The sequence below is a fragment of the Dasypus novemcinctus genome, chromosome 23, assembly GCF_030445035.2.
Source record: "Dasypus novemcinctus isolate mDasNov1 chromosome 23, mDasNov1.1.hap2, whole genome shotgun sequence".
NCBI lineage: Eukaryota > Metazoa > Chordata > Mammalia > Cingulata > Dasypodidae > Dasypus > Dasypus novemcinctus.
The window spans coordinates 27,497,705-27,516,107 of NC_080695.1; the positions used below are offsets into that span (position 1 = coordinate 27,497,705).

The 18,403-nt window shown below is 40.0% G+C and overlaps 1 protein-coding gene across 1 annotated transcript; it reads left to right on the top strand.

Annotated features, from left to right (window-relative positions):
• The first annotated feature begins 297 nt into the window (after positions 1 to 297).
• On the top strand, positions 298 to 17,772 carry LOC131275662 (transport and Golgi organization protein 1 homolog). Its single transcript, XM_058286715.1, has 12 exons — positions 298 to 375; positions 4,239 to 4,361; positions 6,516 to 6,626; positions 10,154 to 10,234; positions 10,427 to 10,505; positions 11,349 to 11,404; positions 11,498 to 11,585; positions 11,746 to 11,884; positions 14,334 to 14,434; positions 15,539 to 15,618; positions 16,558 to 16,714; positions 17,669 to 17,772. The coding sequence occupies exons 4-12, from the start codon at positions 10,181 to 10,183 to the stop codon at positions 17,680 to 17,682; spliced, it is 768 nt and encodes a 255-aa protein (XP_058142698.1). The 5' UTR covers positions 298 to 375; positions 4,239 to 4,361; positions 6,516 to 6,626; positions 10,154 to 10,180; the 3' UTR covers positions 17,683 to 17,772.
• Positions 17,773 to 18,403: the final 631 nt, after the last annotated feature.

The following is an 18,403-nucleotide window of genomic DNA, read 5'->3' on the forward strand; positions in this document are numbered from 1 at the left end:
CTTATGTGTCCTGTGTGCAGAATGAAGCTGAATGCTGAAAGAAAGCTTCAGTGGTTTCAGCCTAAATATATTCCTTTTTATTTTATTTTTTTCTGCCTAACAATATTCTGTACTTGATTTTCATTGCAGTGAAGATCCCAGTGTAATAACAACCGCAGCTATCTAGCTTCTCAATTCTGTCAATATTGACAGCTATTATCTGTCTCCTCACAGCCAAGCATTCTCTCATGGTTATCTGTTGTACGCAATTGTAATTGGTCTTTCTCCTTTTGCCTATTCTTTCTACAGGTTGGGTGTAGTTTTAGATATTTCTCAACGGATTTGATCAAAGCAGTTTATGAATTCACTAATGAAAAACTAGGATACCTTACTGATGTAAGTTCTGGATATCTCTTTTTTATTCTCAATGATAAACTGGCTTGAAGTTCCTAAGCTGAATATCAATAATTATGGAAAGTCCTTGAATATTTATTTAATCAAGAAAATGAAAATCTAATAGCTTGTGCATTGCCTTGATTTTTCTACTGTTTTATTGAGCTCTAAAAAATGCACAGCAAACAGCATCTATTTAAAATGTACAGTTGACTGAGTTTTGCTTTAGGTTCAAACCCATGAAAACAACTTAACAATGAAGATAGTGAACATATCCATCACCAGCAAACACTTCCTTGAGCCCCTGTGTAATCACACCCGCCATCCCCACTCCCACCACAAAACTCTTCACCCACTGACCTGCTTCTATCAATATAGATTAGGATTTTTGGGGTAGAATTTTATATAAAAGGAATCACAGAGCATGTACTCTTTTTTTCCCTGTTTCTTTCACTAATGCAATTGTGTTTTATTTTGTGCTGACCTCGACATATAAAATAGGTGCCATTTTAACCCCTTTATGAGCACAATTCAGTGTCATTGATCACATTTACAATGTTGTGCAACCATCATCATCACCATCCATTATCAAAACTCTTTCACCCAAAACAGAAACTCTTTAACATTTAAGCAATAACTCCCCACTACCTCTCTCCCCTAACCACTAGTAACCTCTAATCTATTTGCAGTCTCTGTGAATTTCCTTGTTCTAGAAAATTTCATATACATGGAATCATACAATATTTGTCCTTTTGTGCCTGGCTTATTTATTTATTTATTTATTTACTATGCTTTCGATTGAAGTTAATAGATCACAGGGAATGTTACATTAAAAAACAATAAACATAAGAAGTTCCCATATAACCCACTCCCCACCCCCCACATCATTTTTGTAAATTGTATGTTTTTGAAGATACATGCAGCACACAAAAAAAGTTACAATTAAAAATATGAGTGGAATATATTTTTCCAACCTTTCACTTTCAATTTATTGTTATATAAATCACACTCGGAGAACACATTTTGGGGCACTGCCGCACCACATAGACAACAGTCTACCCTGTAGTTTGCACTCTCCCCCAGCACATCCACTGGGCTGTGGCAGGATATATAAATCCAGCATCTGACCCTGAAGTATCACTTAGCAGAGTGGAGACTCCTCCTCTTGGGTTCATTGGTCTTACCCAGGTCACCTAGCAGGGAGGCGAAGATGGCCAACCTCCACACCAGGGAGTCGAGAGTGCCTACAGCTGCAAGCAGAGGAATTGCATCCATCATCCATGTGGAATCTAAGCCCTGCTTGTGCTAGAGGTGGAGGGGACATCACCATCCCAGGGTCCACAGAATGGAGGAATAAAATATGGACTAGAGTAGACTTGCTGATAGTCTACTATAGAACTGTTGTGACGAGTAGTAGAAGAAATTTTAGCATCGATGTGGAGAAAGTGGCCATAGTAGTTGCTGAGGGCAGGGAGAGGGAGGAGATGTGATGCGGGGGCATTTTTGGGGGTTTTGAGTTGTCCTACATGATATTGCAGGGTCAGATGCTGGACTTTCTATATCCTGGTTTACTTAACTTAGCATAATGTTTTCAAGGGTCATGCATGTTGTAGAAGGCCTCACAGTTTTCATTGTTTTTTATGGTTGCAGAATAATCCATTTTATGTATATACTGCATTTTGCTCATCCATTCATTTGTCAGTATATATCTGGGGTATCTCCAATTTTTGGCTATTGTGAATAATGCTGCTTTGAACATCAGTGTATAAATATCGGAGTCCCTGCCTTCAATTCTTTTGGGTATATGCCTATGAATGGAATTTCTGGTTCATATGGTAATTGTGTGTTTAACTTTTTGAGGAAACACCAGACTGTTTCCCACAGCAGCTGCATCATTTATGCTCCCACCAACAATGAATGAAATTTCCAATTTCTCCACATCCTTATCAAGCTTGTGATTTTCTGACTTTATAAGAAAAGTCATTTGAGTGGGTGTGAAATGGTGTCTCATTGTGGTTTTGATTTGACTTTCCCTAATGGCTAATGATGTTGAACATCTTTTTGTGTGCTGATTGACCATTTGTTTGGAGCTGCCTAGTTGGTCACCTTGCACTCAAACTCCTCCATTATGAGTATTAATGAAATTAAGGTCAAATAAATGTAGCCCTGCAATCCTAAATGACCTTCATGTTGTCCAAAGCCACAGCTGGGACTTTTGATGCAAAGCTGAGGTCCACAGTAGCCAAAGAGGGCAGCAGCAGGGCTGGTCAGTTGTCTGGGTTTGGCAGAAAACTCTAGTATCATTGTTTTGAGATTTATCCATCATTTTGTACATATTTATATTGTATGGATATACCATAAACTTATAACATAAACCCAAGAAGCATTCCTTCTGTGGGATTATTCCAGCATTTATTTGAAGTTTGTAATTCTGTGAAAAAGGGTTTTGGAATAAAAATACAATTAGGTTTGTCCTTTAAATTATTCAAACTCTAGCCTATTAGCAGCAGTCATTTTTGGAACTACCACACTTCTTGTTCAAGAGAACGGTCATTTGTATGGCATTCGGTTTTGTGTACCTCTTAATCAACAAGTTCAAATACAGTAAGGTTGAATATTTAACATTTTTATAATTGCTTAATCACAAATCTGGCTGTCCATCCATCCACCCATCCACCTACCCATCACCCATCAACTTGCCCCCCCTCATTCCCTCCCTCCTTCCCTCCCTTCCTCCGTCTCTCTCTCCCTCACCCCCTCTCCCATGCACTCGTCATCTTATATTTGGTACATTTCAAACTAAATTTCAGACATCAGTATAGTTCCCCTTAATTCTATGGCAATCCTTAAATAGAGCTCAATATCCTTTCATGGATTACTTCATGATGAGCCATTTACAGAGAATGAAACATAGGTACACCTCAAGTGCGCATGTACTAGTGTTTGCAAAATGCACATGTGAGTGTAATGCAAACCCCTGTCAAGTCATATTACATTACCATCATCTCAGAAAATGCCACTGTGCCTCTTCCCAGATAATCTTATCTTCACTGCAGGTAAATTTTGCCTGTTAAAAATTTCATGTAAATGGACCAATGTCAAATGTACTTTACTTCTTGCTTCTTCTGCTTGGAATGGTGTTTTTGAGATTAACTCATCAAAATGTGGGCTCACTAAACCATTCCTTTCCATTGTTGAGTCATAATCTGTTGAATGACTATTTCTATGTAAAGTACAGTTTTCAGTGAAACAGTTGGAATTAAGGTATCAACCTTTCACAACAATACAGTTAAATCCTGAGCAGTCTATCTAGAGCACTTATCAAGAGCAGTCTGAACTTACACAGAGGAAATCTTTGTCTTCATTCACATAAGCGTGTATTAGAATGACAATCAAGAATCTTACAGAAATTGCAAATTATTAGTGTCCTCTTAATATCATCACATTCGTTCTATATACTATCTTAAAAGGTGATTACTTCTAAATTGAGTCATCGCTCCATTGTATTTTAAATTGTTTTGTTTTATGCATTGTAAAAATCAACTTATCTCAGAAAAACTTCATTCAGGCAGAACCCACTACAGTGTTACACATTGGATCAGAGTTAGGGCCCGTAGTAAACTAGAAGCCATTTCCTATCTAAGGACTCCCAAATTTTCAATATTTAACAACACCAAGACCACAAAAAAAAACCATGAATCTGCCAACTTCAAGTTTTTCTTAAGTAGCTCCTTCCTTTGAAGAGTTTTTGAAGGGTGTGGTTATCTGTTTGAGGCAGATTTAAAGTGACTATCAATAATTCAATGTATTTGCTGTATTCTATATTTCTTTAAGGCTTCTCACTGTTTCAACTATTATAATTTCAGCTACTTGATATCCTGCCTTACAATTTCCTATGTGGACCTGATTTTTATGGATATGCTGTCAACCGTGTGGCCTCCTTAGGAATTATTTCAGTTGCTATTTTCTTCTGGAAATTTATCCTAGCTGTGAGTATATTAAATTAACTTGTAGGCATACTATGAGTTATAAAAAAGTAGCACTTTCATATACATGGTTCTTTTATGTTGTGTTAGATTAATAATGTACATATAAATTAATGCTTGAAATTGAAGCTAACCTTGTAAAATAATTCTTTTAGAAAGAACCCAGGGAAAAAGAGAACTGTATAAGCTCAATGAGAAATCTTCAAAGTATAAATTCTTTATATCAAAAAGTAAACATTGAGTACCAGGCAGGCACTTTCATACACTGTTAGAATAGTGAATTCTTACAACTATCCTCAAAACCAGTTTCATAATAAGTATCTGAAACCCTAAAAATGTTCCTATGTTTTCATTCAGTATAAGTGCATTTCTAGAAATCTAACTTAAAGAACTAGTCAGACATGCATTCTAAGATTTTGACCATGGATATTTAATGGGATACTCTTTGTTAGACTCCAAACCTGGCAGCAAACTAAAAGCACAATAGTAGGGGACTTGTTTAACTCATATATCTATGCATGTAGTCATCTAAAAGGATCTATTTTTGAGCAATGGAAGAAATAAGAAATCCCTTTGCAAAGCAAACATTTGTAGTATTCATTATAAAAACAACAACAGCATAAAGCCTGAGGCCAGAACTAGGACCAACTTAGTTGACATTTAAACATCACCCTTAAGGAATGAAATGACTTCAGACTCCAGATAAAAGTAGGGTCTCCTGTTCATGTTTTCTCATATTCCCTAATCTTTCTAGCACATTTAACTGACAGAGGGGACTTTGGACTTGATTTGTAATTTAGGCTCTTTTTAAAACATTAATGGAATAGAAAGTAAGACCTTAGTACATTTGGCCTTAAAGCCTCAGTTTTAAAACATGATTTGGAAAACATTATTTTGCATAAAATGAGCTTTGCAGGTGACTGCAACTTACCAGTTAAAATGGCCAGATGCTTTGTCTACAAATCTTCCTAAAGTTGGGTGCACTTTCCCTGTTTTCTTTATTGAAATGGTCCTAACATGGTAAATGAATTTTCCTCCTTGCATATAGATTGGAAAATCCTTAGAAATCTAAGTTTCCTTCAGAAGAAGGAAAAGTGCACAATACAAAGGTGAATGGATAGGTAGAAGGGGAAAGCATGTCCTATTTCCCTCCCTGTTTCTCTCCTTTCAAACACCCAACCTCGGTTCCTATTTTCCCAGAAATCAGCTGTCTTTATCCTGAGCCTGCTGCTCTAGCACAGTTTTTGGCTGTTGAAGCCCTTGTTCTTGCTCTCACCTGCCTGCCCATGTCTCCTCCTGCTCTCCCTTGTCTTCTGCTTAGCATGACATGGGGAGAAAGGAAACTCATTGCCTTCTGAGAGAAGCTGTGATGTTAGAGGTATATACATCACTTTCCCATTGTCTCTGGATGCATTTTCCAAAGACAGCATTATCATAAATGATGTTTGGATGTACAATAATATTCCAATATCTCAGCAAGGTTTTGGGCTGGGTTCAGCATTTGATGGCCACTTTTAACATTTAAATGTGGAAATATGCTCCCAGTGACCCTTTACAAGGGTTTAAATGGGGTCCAGGCTGAATTTTACGGAGTCATAATTCATTTATCTCTTCAGGGAATGACTAGAGATTTGGAAGCACTTTTGTCCTTTCTGGAAGATGTTGGCCAACATTTCTTTTGTTGTCCATGCATTTTCCCTAGAAGTGTCCTATTCATTTTGCGATTGGATGATCTGATTTCAGTGGTCTGGGAAAACCATAGGACCTGGCTTGTTGGAATTCTTTCTCAATTCGAAGTTAGCTAATTCTCACTAAAATTTCTACAATGCTTTCTGGTTAGGGAAAGAGGTATATTTCAGTCTAAAGATTTTACATTTATTTGGTTCCAGCTTTTTTTTAAAACACTTTGTGCTTCTGGACCTCATTATGGCTATTGCAGTTGAGATGTAAATGATTTCTGAAACTGAAGCTTTAAGCATTTTTCTTTTAAATTCTCCTACTTTTCCATTATGAGCAATAAGTAGATTCGTGCATGTGTAAGGGATAAGTAAACAGATCTTTAGTTACAAAATAATGTATCTGCCTTAGTGCACCAGTCTAAAATTATAAGTAAATGTAATAATTAATTTTTACTGACCTCAATATGGCTTGCCTTAGGTTAACATCACAACACTTTCAGGACCTAATAAACTCCTGCATTACGTAAGTCAATCTCTGCATGTTACATCAGAATCTAAGAGACATCAAAATGTCAAACATCAGGACTTGGTAAGAGTTTTGCTGCTGTTAATCATTATTTGCCTTTTGAGCCTTTTTGTATACCAGGTCTTTCGAGCCCTGTGTTTTTCCATGCTGTTGAAAGCAGTATGAGTTGGGGGTCTTGGGAGTCTGGGAAACCGAGGCTTCTTTTGACTCTAGAACTCCCAGTACTACTACCAGAATGGCTTTAATGGCTTTTTATATTTATATTTAAGGGCTTAAGAGGTACGTTTTCCCACAATTCGGTGGATAATTTTCACACCAATCAGCATTGCCCTCCCAGAAATGAATCAGAACAAAAAAACTTTAAGTGATAATTCTTGAGATTTCTCCCCAAATGGAATAGTCCTACCCCTCGTAATGAAAAAGAAAGAATTTTTAAGTAAATTTAGCAATGTTTTGAATCACCATTATAAAAATTTCATTTGTGCTATTTCACTTTTAAAAACTTTCCATCTTCTTTGCTTTCCCCTTGTCGTGCATTCATCAAACTATGTTGTAAACAGAAAGGTTGTGGATGCCATGAAATTTTATGCCTTCAAGTATTTCCTTCATTCTTTACTTCTTTATGTGATTGTTCGACTAGGTGCAAAATGGATCAATTCCTTTAACCTGAAATATAAGGGATAGGTTTGAAATATGAGTTGATGTTTCTCCTTTTTAGCCTAAGCCCCAGTGTTTCCTTTGAAATTCTAATACATTTTTCTTCCTACCTTATATGCAAATGACAGACTAAGAAAAATCTAGAGAAAAATTAAAAGATATCATTTTCCCAAATGCCTCAGAATTCACAGGGGCAAAGCTGTCTATATTTATTTCAGAATTTCATTCTATGCTTTAGCTTTTATGAGAAATAAGTGTTTTGTGTCTTAGAATATAAAAACTGTGTGATGGCAGAGCAGATGTAGCTCAGTATTTGAACACCTGGCTCACATATATGAGGTCTCAGGTTCAATCCACAGTACTTCCTTAAAAAACAAAGAGACCAAAAAATCCACACACATACACACACAAAATTATGATATCATGTTGGAATAAGGCACAATGTTTTATGTGCTCCTGAGAATTAGTTCTCTAGTAGGAATGTTTTGTTTTGGATTAAAATTAAACATCGTGACTCTTCATGGTAGTGAAGCAAAGATAAACTGTTAAACACTTTGAGATAAAAAAGAAAGGGTTTACCGTAAGATTGAGAAGGAACAGATAAAGAACAGTTAATTCCAGTGATGATGTTAATCAGGGTCCTGAGAAGCATCACATCTTAAATGTCTCTTCTCAAATCTCTTTGGTCAAGAGATGTGAGTGCAAGATTTCGATGCACATTTACAGATTCACAGATTTTGAAATGTGGCCTCAGGATCAAGGCATGTGCAGATTACTTATCTCTTCTGCATTTCTCATGCACAATTTCTTGTAGCCTTCAGGAAGGTGACTCTTTATTCTGTCATATAACAACCAGTTACTAACCTAAGTAGCTCTCAGGAGGTGATGATGGACAGGCTAATTAGGCCAAAGAATCAAGGTTTTGAAGAGCCTCCTTGAGCAGTTACTGCTTCAGTTGACCAGGTGAGGTGTCATCATGTGGAACTCTAGGCCTGGTACAGGTTTTTTCTGGAGACACTGACAGGCTCATGACTTGACAAGGGAAAGAAATCATGTGATTTTCCTGCTTATTAAACAGTTGCTTGTGTGCAACAGGGTTTTCTGAAGGATGCTCCAAATTGGCCCTGTTTCAACTTGCTAGACAATTGTTGTGGGTTGAATTATGTCTTACAAAATTCTATATGCTGAAGTCCTAATCCCCACTACTTCAGAAGGTAACCTTATTTGGAAATAGAGTAGGTACCAATGGATGTAAACAAGTTAAAATAAAATCATTCCGGAGTAGGTTGATTCTTAAAACAAGAGGAAGTTCGGATACAGACAGAGTGGAAAACACAATGGGGGTGACTGAGCAGAGAATGACAAGGATTTTCAACAAAACAGCAAAAGTTAAAAGATTCATGGAACGGATTCTTCCCTATAGATTTTGAAAGAAGCCTGGCTTGCTGACATCTTGATTTTGGAATTTCAGCCTCCAGAACTGTGAGACAACAAATTTCTGTTTTTTAAGCCACCAGTTTGTGGAACTTTGCAACAGAAGCCCTAGCAAAATAAGACAATTTTTGGTCCCAGGAAGTGGTGTGCTGCTGTAACAAATACCTACACATGTGGAAGTGACTTTGGAATTGGGGAATGGGTAAAAGCTAGAAGAATTTTGAGACGTTTGATAGAAAAAACCTACATTGCCTGGAAGAGATTGTTGATAGAAACATGGATGATAAAGATGATTCCGTTGGGGGCTCAGAAAGAAGGGACCTGTAGACAAAGATAATATTGTCTTAGAGAATATGTAGATCATCATGAATGGAACTCTGCTAGGAAGAGGAGTATTAATGGTGTTAATGGTAAGAACTTAAAGGAAATGATTGGTGTGTTATTGGAAATTGGAGGAAAGGTGATCCTTGCCCTAAAGTGGCAGAGAACGTGAGAGAATTATGTTCTGATGTTGGATGGAAGGCAGAATTTGCAAGTGATGAGCATAGACATTTACTTAAGGAGATTTCCCAAGAAAGTATGGAAGATGCAGCCTGGTTGCTCCTTGCCACTTATCATAAAATAAGAGGAGAAAGAGATAAATTGAAGAATGACCTGTTAAGCAAAAAGGAACCAACATGTCATTTGGAAAATCCTCAGCCTATCCAGATAGTTTGCTCTGGAAACAGGGCCTAGGATGTGGCTGGACAGCCATTTGCTATAAAGATGAGGTGTGTGACTTGCGGATCCAAAAACCATTTGAACAGAAGCCAGGAAGGGAGATGCAATTATCAAAGAAATACATGCAGAGGGTCCTCTCATCTAATGGCTTGGATAACCCAAATTGGACAGAAGACCAACAAGATTTTTGACAACTTTGTATCAGCAGGAAAGCAGGCAGCCATCCTGGACTGAGAGGGACAGAGATGTTGTAGAATGAGGAAAGAATGACTCCAAGGGTCCAAGATTCCCAAGGTCATACGATGGGTGTCCTTATAAGAAGAGGAAATTTGGACCCAGACAGAAAGAGCAGGGGACACCATGTGATGACTAAGGCAGAGAATGCCTTGGAAGCTAGAAGAGGCACAGAACTGGTTTTTCAATATGGATTGCAAGGAACATTGTCCCTGCTGACATCTTGATTTTAGACTTGTAGTCTCCAGTACTGTGAGAAGATTTCTGTTGGTTGAAGCCACGCAGTTTAGGGTACTTTGCAGACTAAGGCAACAGTTATTTCTGGGGCTGCAAATACCCATTTCTATCCCCACTCTAGCACTGAGGGTGAGGCACCTGATCTGCTAATTTTTAATCAAGGCTTTAGGCTAGGTTCTAGAGTGCTAAGCTGGGAGTGGGGCATGCCTTCTCCTTCCCTGCTCTAGTCTTGTGGTACTAGTGTCTCTTGAGGAAAAAATGCCAATTTATTTAATATGGGTATTTTTTCTTCTCTTCTCTTGCAACAGGAAATCAATGGCTGTTGTAAAGAGCACATGGAGCTCAGTGAAGAAAGCAAATCCTTGGGGAAATCTCAGAAAGATTTAAAGGTAGCTCTGACTCCGGAAGATAATATTGAGGGGGCTCTGACTCCCAAAAATAATATTGAAATCTAATTGAAATATTCTAATTGAAATCTGTTTGAAATATTCAAACACAGTTTGAAATCTAATTAAAAGTGGGAGACTCTTTCTCATTCTCTCTTGTTCCTTTCTTTGGCTTTAACTAATTGCTTGTTGCAGTTGATCCTGCTACAAGGCAAAGAGGAATCTAAGGCCAAAAAGACAGGAGGAGATACATTAAGAAATAGAACACTGACAGGTAAGATCATTGTCAGGGAGCTTAGACCACTTTGCCTTTAGTCAAGTACCCTCCTGATACTCTTGAACTTGATGTATCTCCTCTTAAGTATTGACATTGTAGAGTCTCATCCTTGGATTTATTTATATGTCTGTCTGTGTCGGTCTGAGGTAGGTGCTGGGCACTAGGGAGCATTGGAGAAGCACAGAACCCTAAACCCTTTCCCCATCCCTATGGAAATTAGATACATGAGGGGAAGTTACAGCAGCATGAGATGGATCTTGCCCCTCTACGTCCTGCACATTTTCCTGTCAGGTCTCATGCGAGGATGGACTTGCTTCTCAACTCATGGAGATGGTCATTTTGTTGGTGCTCATTACCTCCAAATATCTGTGTGGTTTCGAGACCCACAGCCAGGGTTAGAACACAGAGGTGCTGAGAGTCACCCACTGGGTATTGGCCTTGGAGGTGGGGATAAAGGAACAACAGTGCCCTTCTCTGCTGGTGGTGGACATGTTACTAGAGCTATTCCCCAAGTTGAATGTCACTTGCGGTACACTGTAGGTCCACTCCTGGGAGAGTTCAGGGCAGAACAGAGGAGAGAATGTTGGAATCAGCCCTTTTTCCAGACAGAAGCAGATCTTGGTGAGAAGGGAGCCATTCTCATCCCTCCTGCCCTAGGTCAAAAGAGAGAACTTTTCCTTCTACACAAAGTCTTCATTCTTCCTAAATTTTCAATTATATTAAAAGTAAATTACCCTAATGAATCTTGCCTCCTTATTGATTATGCTTTTTTTTCAATGTTTGAACATGATGAAATAATTGTTCAGTTTCTTGGAAAGTTTAAATTCTTGTTTTTTTTAGGTGATTGCAACAGGAAGGTGGACAATCAAATGCCTCAGATGGTGGATGTCTTGCAGGTATAATTCCTTCTACAAAGTACCCTAACTGCTGCCTGGGAGTTCCTACTATGCCTCATTTGTAACAAAACTTTCTCCCTGTTGTACTTTTAGGCCCAAAATGCGGTATCAGAAAATGAAGATCTAAACCTGTTACAGGATAGGCTGCGAGCCTTGACGATCAATAAAGATAATGTGGCAGGTAGGTTCCTTTTGAGAAGAAATTCCCATTCAGTGGAAATGATTTTACATTGTGAAGGTAAAGAATGCTTTCAGGATTCTACCTCTGTCCTCAGCCCCCTATCCACATTTGCATGTCCAAGTGAACAAGTTGCAGCTAAAGAATGTTTTGTCCTTTACAGAATGCTTAAAGGAAGTAGAAAATGACTACAATTCATTGCTGTCTTTGAAAGCGTCAATGGAAGAGGAATGCAGATCCGTGACGGTGAAAACAGAGTCTCTCCAGGAAGTCCGTGAGCAGAGAAAGAAGACCATGCAAGAGTAAGAGGTTTATATGTTCATTGTTTCAAATGTTGTAATGAACAAACCTGAAGACCCATGAACATAATTTTATCTGTTCTCTGTACAATAGCCATAATATGTCTACCATATTTAATCAATGCAGAATTGTGCTTCTTCCATTTTGCCTTGAGTTCCATCACCTTCATTGTTCTTTTACAGGGATTCTGGTCTATAATTGAGGGGGTGGGTGGGAGAGGGGTGCTCCAGGTACCACACCATTTACAGCTACTGAACTGCTTCCATCTTTCTGAATATCCAGTGCTCTATATATTTTGTTTTGGTTTGGTTTGGTGTTTTGTTTTTCACCTTTGCTTTCTCTCTGACCAAGTTACTGGATTTGGATTTCTCCTCCATTTGTTTGACCCTTAAAAATCTTGAGTGACTGGTGTGAGGTGATTTTTTTAGTAAAATAAAATCTTCACAGACCTTAAGGATTTCTTAGCTATCGAAGATGTTTTACATTCTGTACTAAATAGAAAACAAATATTCAGACTACACATTATATAACATCATTGTGGTGAGGAGGGTGGGAGTTGTGACCCTGACAGATTTGGGTAACTCATTACTCATCTGGAAGTTATATCTCAAATTGGGAGTGAGGTAACTTTTGAAATATAAACTTTCCTGGAGCATTTTGTGTTCTTGCTGCATAAAATTCCATTTTTATTTCCTGGAAAATGGGCTTTCTGCAGCTCTTGCTATTTTTCTCTGCTCCTACACATGATGCTTCAGCAGCACAAATTTCCCCGAAAGCATGTCTTGCTGAGAAAATAGCTCATTGTTCAGGCTGCTACTGCCTGATGCTATTAAACATTGGACCTGGACCACTAATTTTTCCCTCCTTCTGTGAAACTGGACCACTAATTTTTCCCTCTTCCTGTGCTCATTGAGCAACCACAAGCTTAATTTTTCCTAACATTGCAGAGTGGCTCACTAAATGTCTGACCCACTGGAAAGAACCATTTCTCATTTCAGAAGTCATTAAGAAGAGCTTATCTCTTCCACCATTAAGCATTTGATTTACCTAAATGGCAATTGTTTTTCTTCCTGATATGGATTCAGCTTCTCCCACATTCATCTGACACCCCTGTCTGCCTACTGCATTAGCTCAGGCCCCCATCATCTTTCCTGCCTGGAGAGGCTGAATTATGACCTATAGAGAAATTGGGTGCTAATTCCTGGCTCCTGTGATTGTTGCGTTATGTGGCAGAGATATTGCCAATGTGAATAAAAGTCTTGAGATGGGGAAATTATCCTGGATTATCCAGGTGAGCCTTCAATGCCATCACACGTTTCCTTCTTAGACAGAGGCAGAGGGCCCTTACACACACACACACACACACACACACACACACACACACACCAGAAGGCGATGTGAAGACAGAGGCAGAGGCTGGAGAGATGTAGCCACCAGAAGCGGGAAGAGGCCGACTCCCCTTAGCACCTCTGCAGGGAGTGTGGCCCCGCCCTTCCAACACCTCAATTTGGGCCCCATCACACTAATTTTGGACTTCTAGCTTCCAGAACTCTGAGAATATAATTTTTTAAAAATAAATGTTTAAAGCCACCAGTCTTTGGTCATTTGTTGCAGCTGCCACAGCAAGTGAATATATTGGCCAGCTTTTCTAACTCCTCTCCTTATCTCCATTTTCCCATCCTTAAGCAACTTTCCAACTCTGATTATTCTCCTTATAGCTGTTAGAGTGTTCTTTGTAGGCTACACCTCCGTTCCTGCCTTCTGGTGGATTCCGGGGCATTCCATGCCCTGCAGGGGCACTTCCAGTTTCCTCATGGGGCCTGGGGAGCTTCCCCTCAGCAGGTCCCTGGCGGCCTCTCCTTGTGCATTTTCTGCAGCTCCTTCTGATGCATCCCAAGCTGCAGCCACTCTGCTCAGGTCCCTTGGGCCTCCGGAAGCCTGTTGGCCTTTGTGTACACTATATATTTTCTGCTCTTCACCTGGCAATCTCCTACCCACTCAGATATTTACCTGCCTCGAAATCTCTTCTGGAGAGATGGATATAAACAAAATGGTGGATAGACATGGAGACTGAATGTCGGCTCATTCCTTTTACTTGTAATGTAACCTCTGAATACATTAGGGTTCCTCTCGTCATCAGGTGTATGCAATCCTTTCTCTTTTATTTTCTTCCTGTCTTTTAGATTTGTAGTTATTCTATTTTCCCTTGATTAAACTGGGTAGTTATGAGTTATTTCTTCCTTTCCTTTTCTTTTTTTTTTCAGTCATTATCTGTATCCTTGATTTAATCTCCTAACAGGTCATATTTTCATCTCTTTTTCCTGATATTTAATTCTATTACTCCCCTCTTGCCTTTGTGCTATCATGATAGTGTATTTTAACCTTATATACATTTTAAGCCATGCAAGACTTTTTTGGTATTGTACAATGCATTCTTTTTCTATAATCAAGCTTGTTGGAGTTAATCCACAAAAACTCAAGGCCACAGGAGGGAAGCAAGATTATGAAACCGACTCTGCGAAGCCCTGATGCACGGAAACTTCCACAGAGAGGTAGGGAGCTCTTCGTGGATGCACAATTCATCTTCTACTGCAAAATCCACTTCAAGGGCTTTTAGTTCCAATGAGTAATCGCTGCGATGCCTGGAAACAATCCCAAGCGCTTACTGCAGCCTGAATGGCTCTTGCTTCTGACCCCTGGGCAGGGTGGCACGTGCACCCCCCATGGACAGCGGACACCCCCACCAGGACCTCGAGGTTACTTTTACTTGAGTAGAAATCCAGAGGAGGAATTGGTTAGCGCCTACTTCCCGCCTTAAAGTTAACTGTACAAAGGGTGTATTTTCCCTTTTATGTGAGAACTCTAATACAAACAACATTTTAGTATGCGGGCTGCTTACCCTGATGAAAATAGGAATTTTCTCCATAGCCCCTGGTGGATAGTCTACTGCAAGGCCTGTTGGAGAGAGGGAGGATTTTCTTACTGTTGTGGGAGGTTCCTTTCATTTTGTTTTACCTGTTTATTGTGTAGCACAACACTTTACTCATAAATTATATTTTCCTGTAATTTTACTCACCAAGGTAATAAATTTCTATTAATGCCTCATGGGTCTTTCCTCTTCTCATTACCATGCATTCATGCATATAGGTCCATTTTTGGTCGTGAATATTTCTATGTTACTTGGTCAGATATGGAAGTCAGATTTTATATTGACTGAAAGAATTTTAAAAATCTTCCTGTGACTTGAAGAAAGGACCAATTTCTCAGGTTTCCTGATAGTTTTCCCATCCACGGCAGTTATTTTAATTTTTAATGTGTGCTTAAATTCTAAGTGAGTTCCCTTTATACATTGGGAGATCCTGGTTTTAGTGCTGAGTTCCTGCTAGAGTGAAGCCCTGACCTGCCCTGCCCAGAATCGGCTGGTTTGTTAGGAAGCCACCTGAACCTACAGCCAGAGCTTTGTGGAGCTCAGGGGACGGGCTTCCCCTGTGTTCTCAGCATTCATCTCGGGGGTCTGGGAAACCCTCTGCCTCTGGTGAGGGACTGAGTGGGTTCGAGGGTTTAAGATGATGGAGAAAGAGGTAGAGGGTTTGTTATCCTTCCTCACAGGAGACACGGGTCAGAATAAACCTCAGTCAGTTCTTGGCCTTTTTCAGATCCTGAACCTGCTGCAGCTCCCGTGAAGAACAGCAGCTCTGGAAGTGCACTCCCCCCTGAGGAGGTGGCAGAGGGCAAGGTAAACGCTGCCCTTGTTTGTTTTCAACTGGAACAAATATTGAACGAAACTTTTCTCTTTTATTCAAATCCTGTTTTCTGGCCTTACTTATTTTGTGTGTTCTGTGATAATTTTCTCTCTCCATCTCTCTCTCTGTAAAAAACAAAAACAAAAACTCTGAAATCTGACACTGTCCCAAATGAGTTCGCTCTACATAGCAACTTCCATATGTAACATTGTTTTTGTCAGAAAATACATTCCCAGTGCTGCAGGACTCCACATCTCTCTGAGAGAACTTCATGCAGGCAAAACCTCCAGAGAGTAGGTGACCCTTTGGTCAGGGACCCTTTTGTCAGGGAACGCAACAGAGCGGGTACGAGCAGGGGCTTGCAGGCAGACTGTGTGGCCCTGGGCAAGTGATCTAATTCCTCTGAGAACTCCTGTTCCCTCAAATTTACAGCAGGGTGGTCATCCTAAACTTGCAGACTTCTGAGAATCAGAGAGAAGACATGATAAGATTGTGAAAGGGCTCTAAAGAGTATCTGGACTCCCCTGTGCAGAGCCTAGAGTTTTCACTTCCTTTCATTTTGTGTTCATCCTTTGTAAATAACCATCTATTACGGTGATGGTGAAGGCAGGGCTGGGAACCTTCCCAGCACTGGGATAAGCTTTTTTCTTATTGTTAATCAGCTGGAGATTATATTCATCCTCTAGGCAGGCTCTTGCCATTTCCTGCCTCTGCAGACACAGGCAGTGACGCGTGTGGTGTCATTGGCCCCCTCCCCTCGGCTGTCATTGGGACCGAGAGGGAGGAGTACAGTTTCAGGCACTGATTCTGCTCTTTGGAAACCTTGTGGAAGGGATGTGCCAGGTGCTGACACCTGCTGCATTGGGTTTTGGCTTTAGGCGACAATGGTGCTTTTGTTGTGACATCAAAATATTTCAAAACTTTACCTGCAGATCAATACAGATGCAAGAGGATCCCCCTTTTTCCCAGGATCCCCCCTCATGCGCTACCCCATGGGAGGTCCTCTGTCAGCGATGCTACGATATGGGCCATCTCTGCCTCCCTGGTGGCCTCTCGGGTCTGACCTGCTGCCTCCACCTCCACCAGTTGGTAAGATGATCAGAACAGCATGAATGGACTTATAAAATGGACTCTTCCTTTCTCTCATCCCTTCCTTCTAGAAAATGTCACAGGTAGTTCTACAGAGCTTTGCAATGTGAGGTAAACCTGGCCGAGGACACTGTGACTTTCTTCAACTTTCTTAAGACACACACTGGGCTGCATCATCTCCCCCCACAGAGCCAGGCAGCAGGTATCTCCTGTAGACAAGGAAAGAGGCTCTTTATAGGAAGCCAGAAATGTCAGTTCTGGGGATGTATGTTAAACATCCGCAGATAGTTCCAGGAAACTGGAAGGGATAAGCCCTGCTCCTAACTTCAAGAGCTGAAGATGTCCTGTCAGAAAGACACACGTGATAAACTACACAAGGTGTGACCACGAGTAATGGAAGCACCAGGGAATGGCTCCTGTGTGCAAAAGAGACTTTCTGTGCAGCCTCCTAAGACCTTCAGTTTTGTTATCTATGAAACAGGAATAATACTTGTTGTATGAGGCTTGTGAGGATGAAGAGATACAGGACATTAAAGAAAATGTCTGACAAAATATCTGGTATAGGTTGGACATTCTTCTCACAGTTTAAGTAAAAATGTTTCCACACAGAGAATTATTAAAAGATGTTTTTGAACTGTATTAAACTAAACTAAGGTTATCAACAGTGTAGGTCCAGAGATTTGCAATCACTACTTCAAAAAGTAAGGGAAAGACCTCTTTTATTAAAATTCAGCTTCCACAAGATAAATAATTTTAAGATGTGTACACAGTTATTTAAATTCAGAGATCTCTATCTGCTATCTGAAGACAAGTTTGTTTTCATTACAGAGAGACACACAGATGTGGGCACTCACTAAAATATCTTCAGGGGGCCCAGAAATATTATAAAAGAGAAAATGTATACAGGAAAAAATAGGATCAGACTGAAATAATCAAAACCTTTTTGCTTTACAGGACAACCAGTTTGAGATTTGACAGACCCCCAGTGGCGTCAGCATACCATAGCTATTTTAAATGTTCATATAAATAAAGTTTTTCGCATAAATGAAATCATTCAATATGTGGTCTTTTTCTGACAAGCTTCTTTCACTTAGTATGATGCTTTCAAAGATCATCCATGCCATACCATATATCAGTACTTCATTCTTCTGCCAAATCATATTCCATTGTGTGATATATCACATTTTTTAAATCCTTTCATTAGTAGATGGACAACACTTGTGTTTTTTGGCTCTCGCTCTAGTCAATGACCCTTTTTCTACATTTTGGACCTTATCACCTACAATAGAGTACCCCTGAATTCCCAGTGTTAGTCATTTCTGATCACTGCCTCCCATTGCTTTTTTTTTTTTTAATTTCTCTCCCCTCCCTCCCCAGTTGTCTGTTCTCTGTGTCCATTTTTCTGCCTGTTTTTCTTTGTCTGCGGCATGGGAATCGGTGTTTCTTTTGTTGCATCATCTTGTTGTGTCAGCTCTCCGTGTGGGCTGTCATTCCTGGGCAGGCTGCACTTTCTTTCTCACTGGGCGGCTCTCCTTATGGGGCACGCTCCTTGCGCGTGGGGCTCCCCTATGCGGGGACACTCCTGCGTGGCAGGGCATTTCTTGTGCGCATCAGCACTGCGCATGGGCCAGCTCCACACGGGTCAAGGAGGCCTGGGGTTTGAACCGCGGACCTCCCATGTGGTAGACG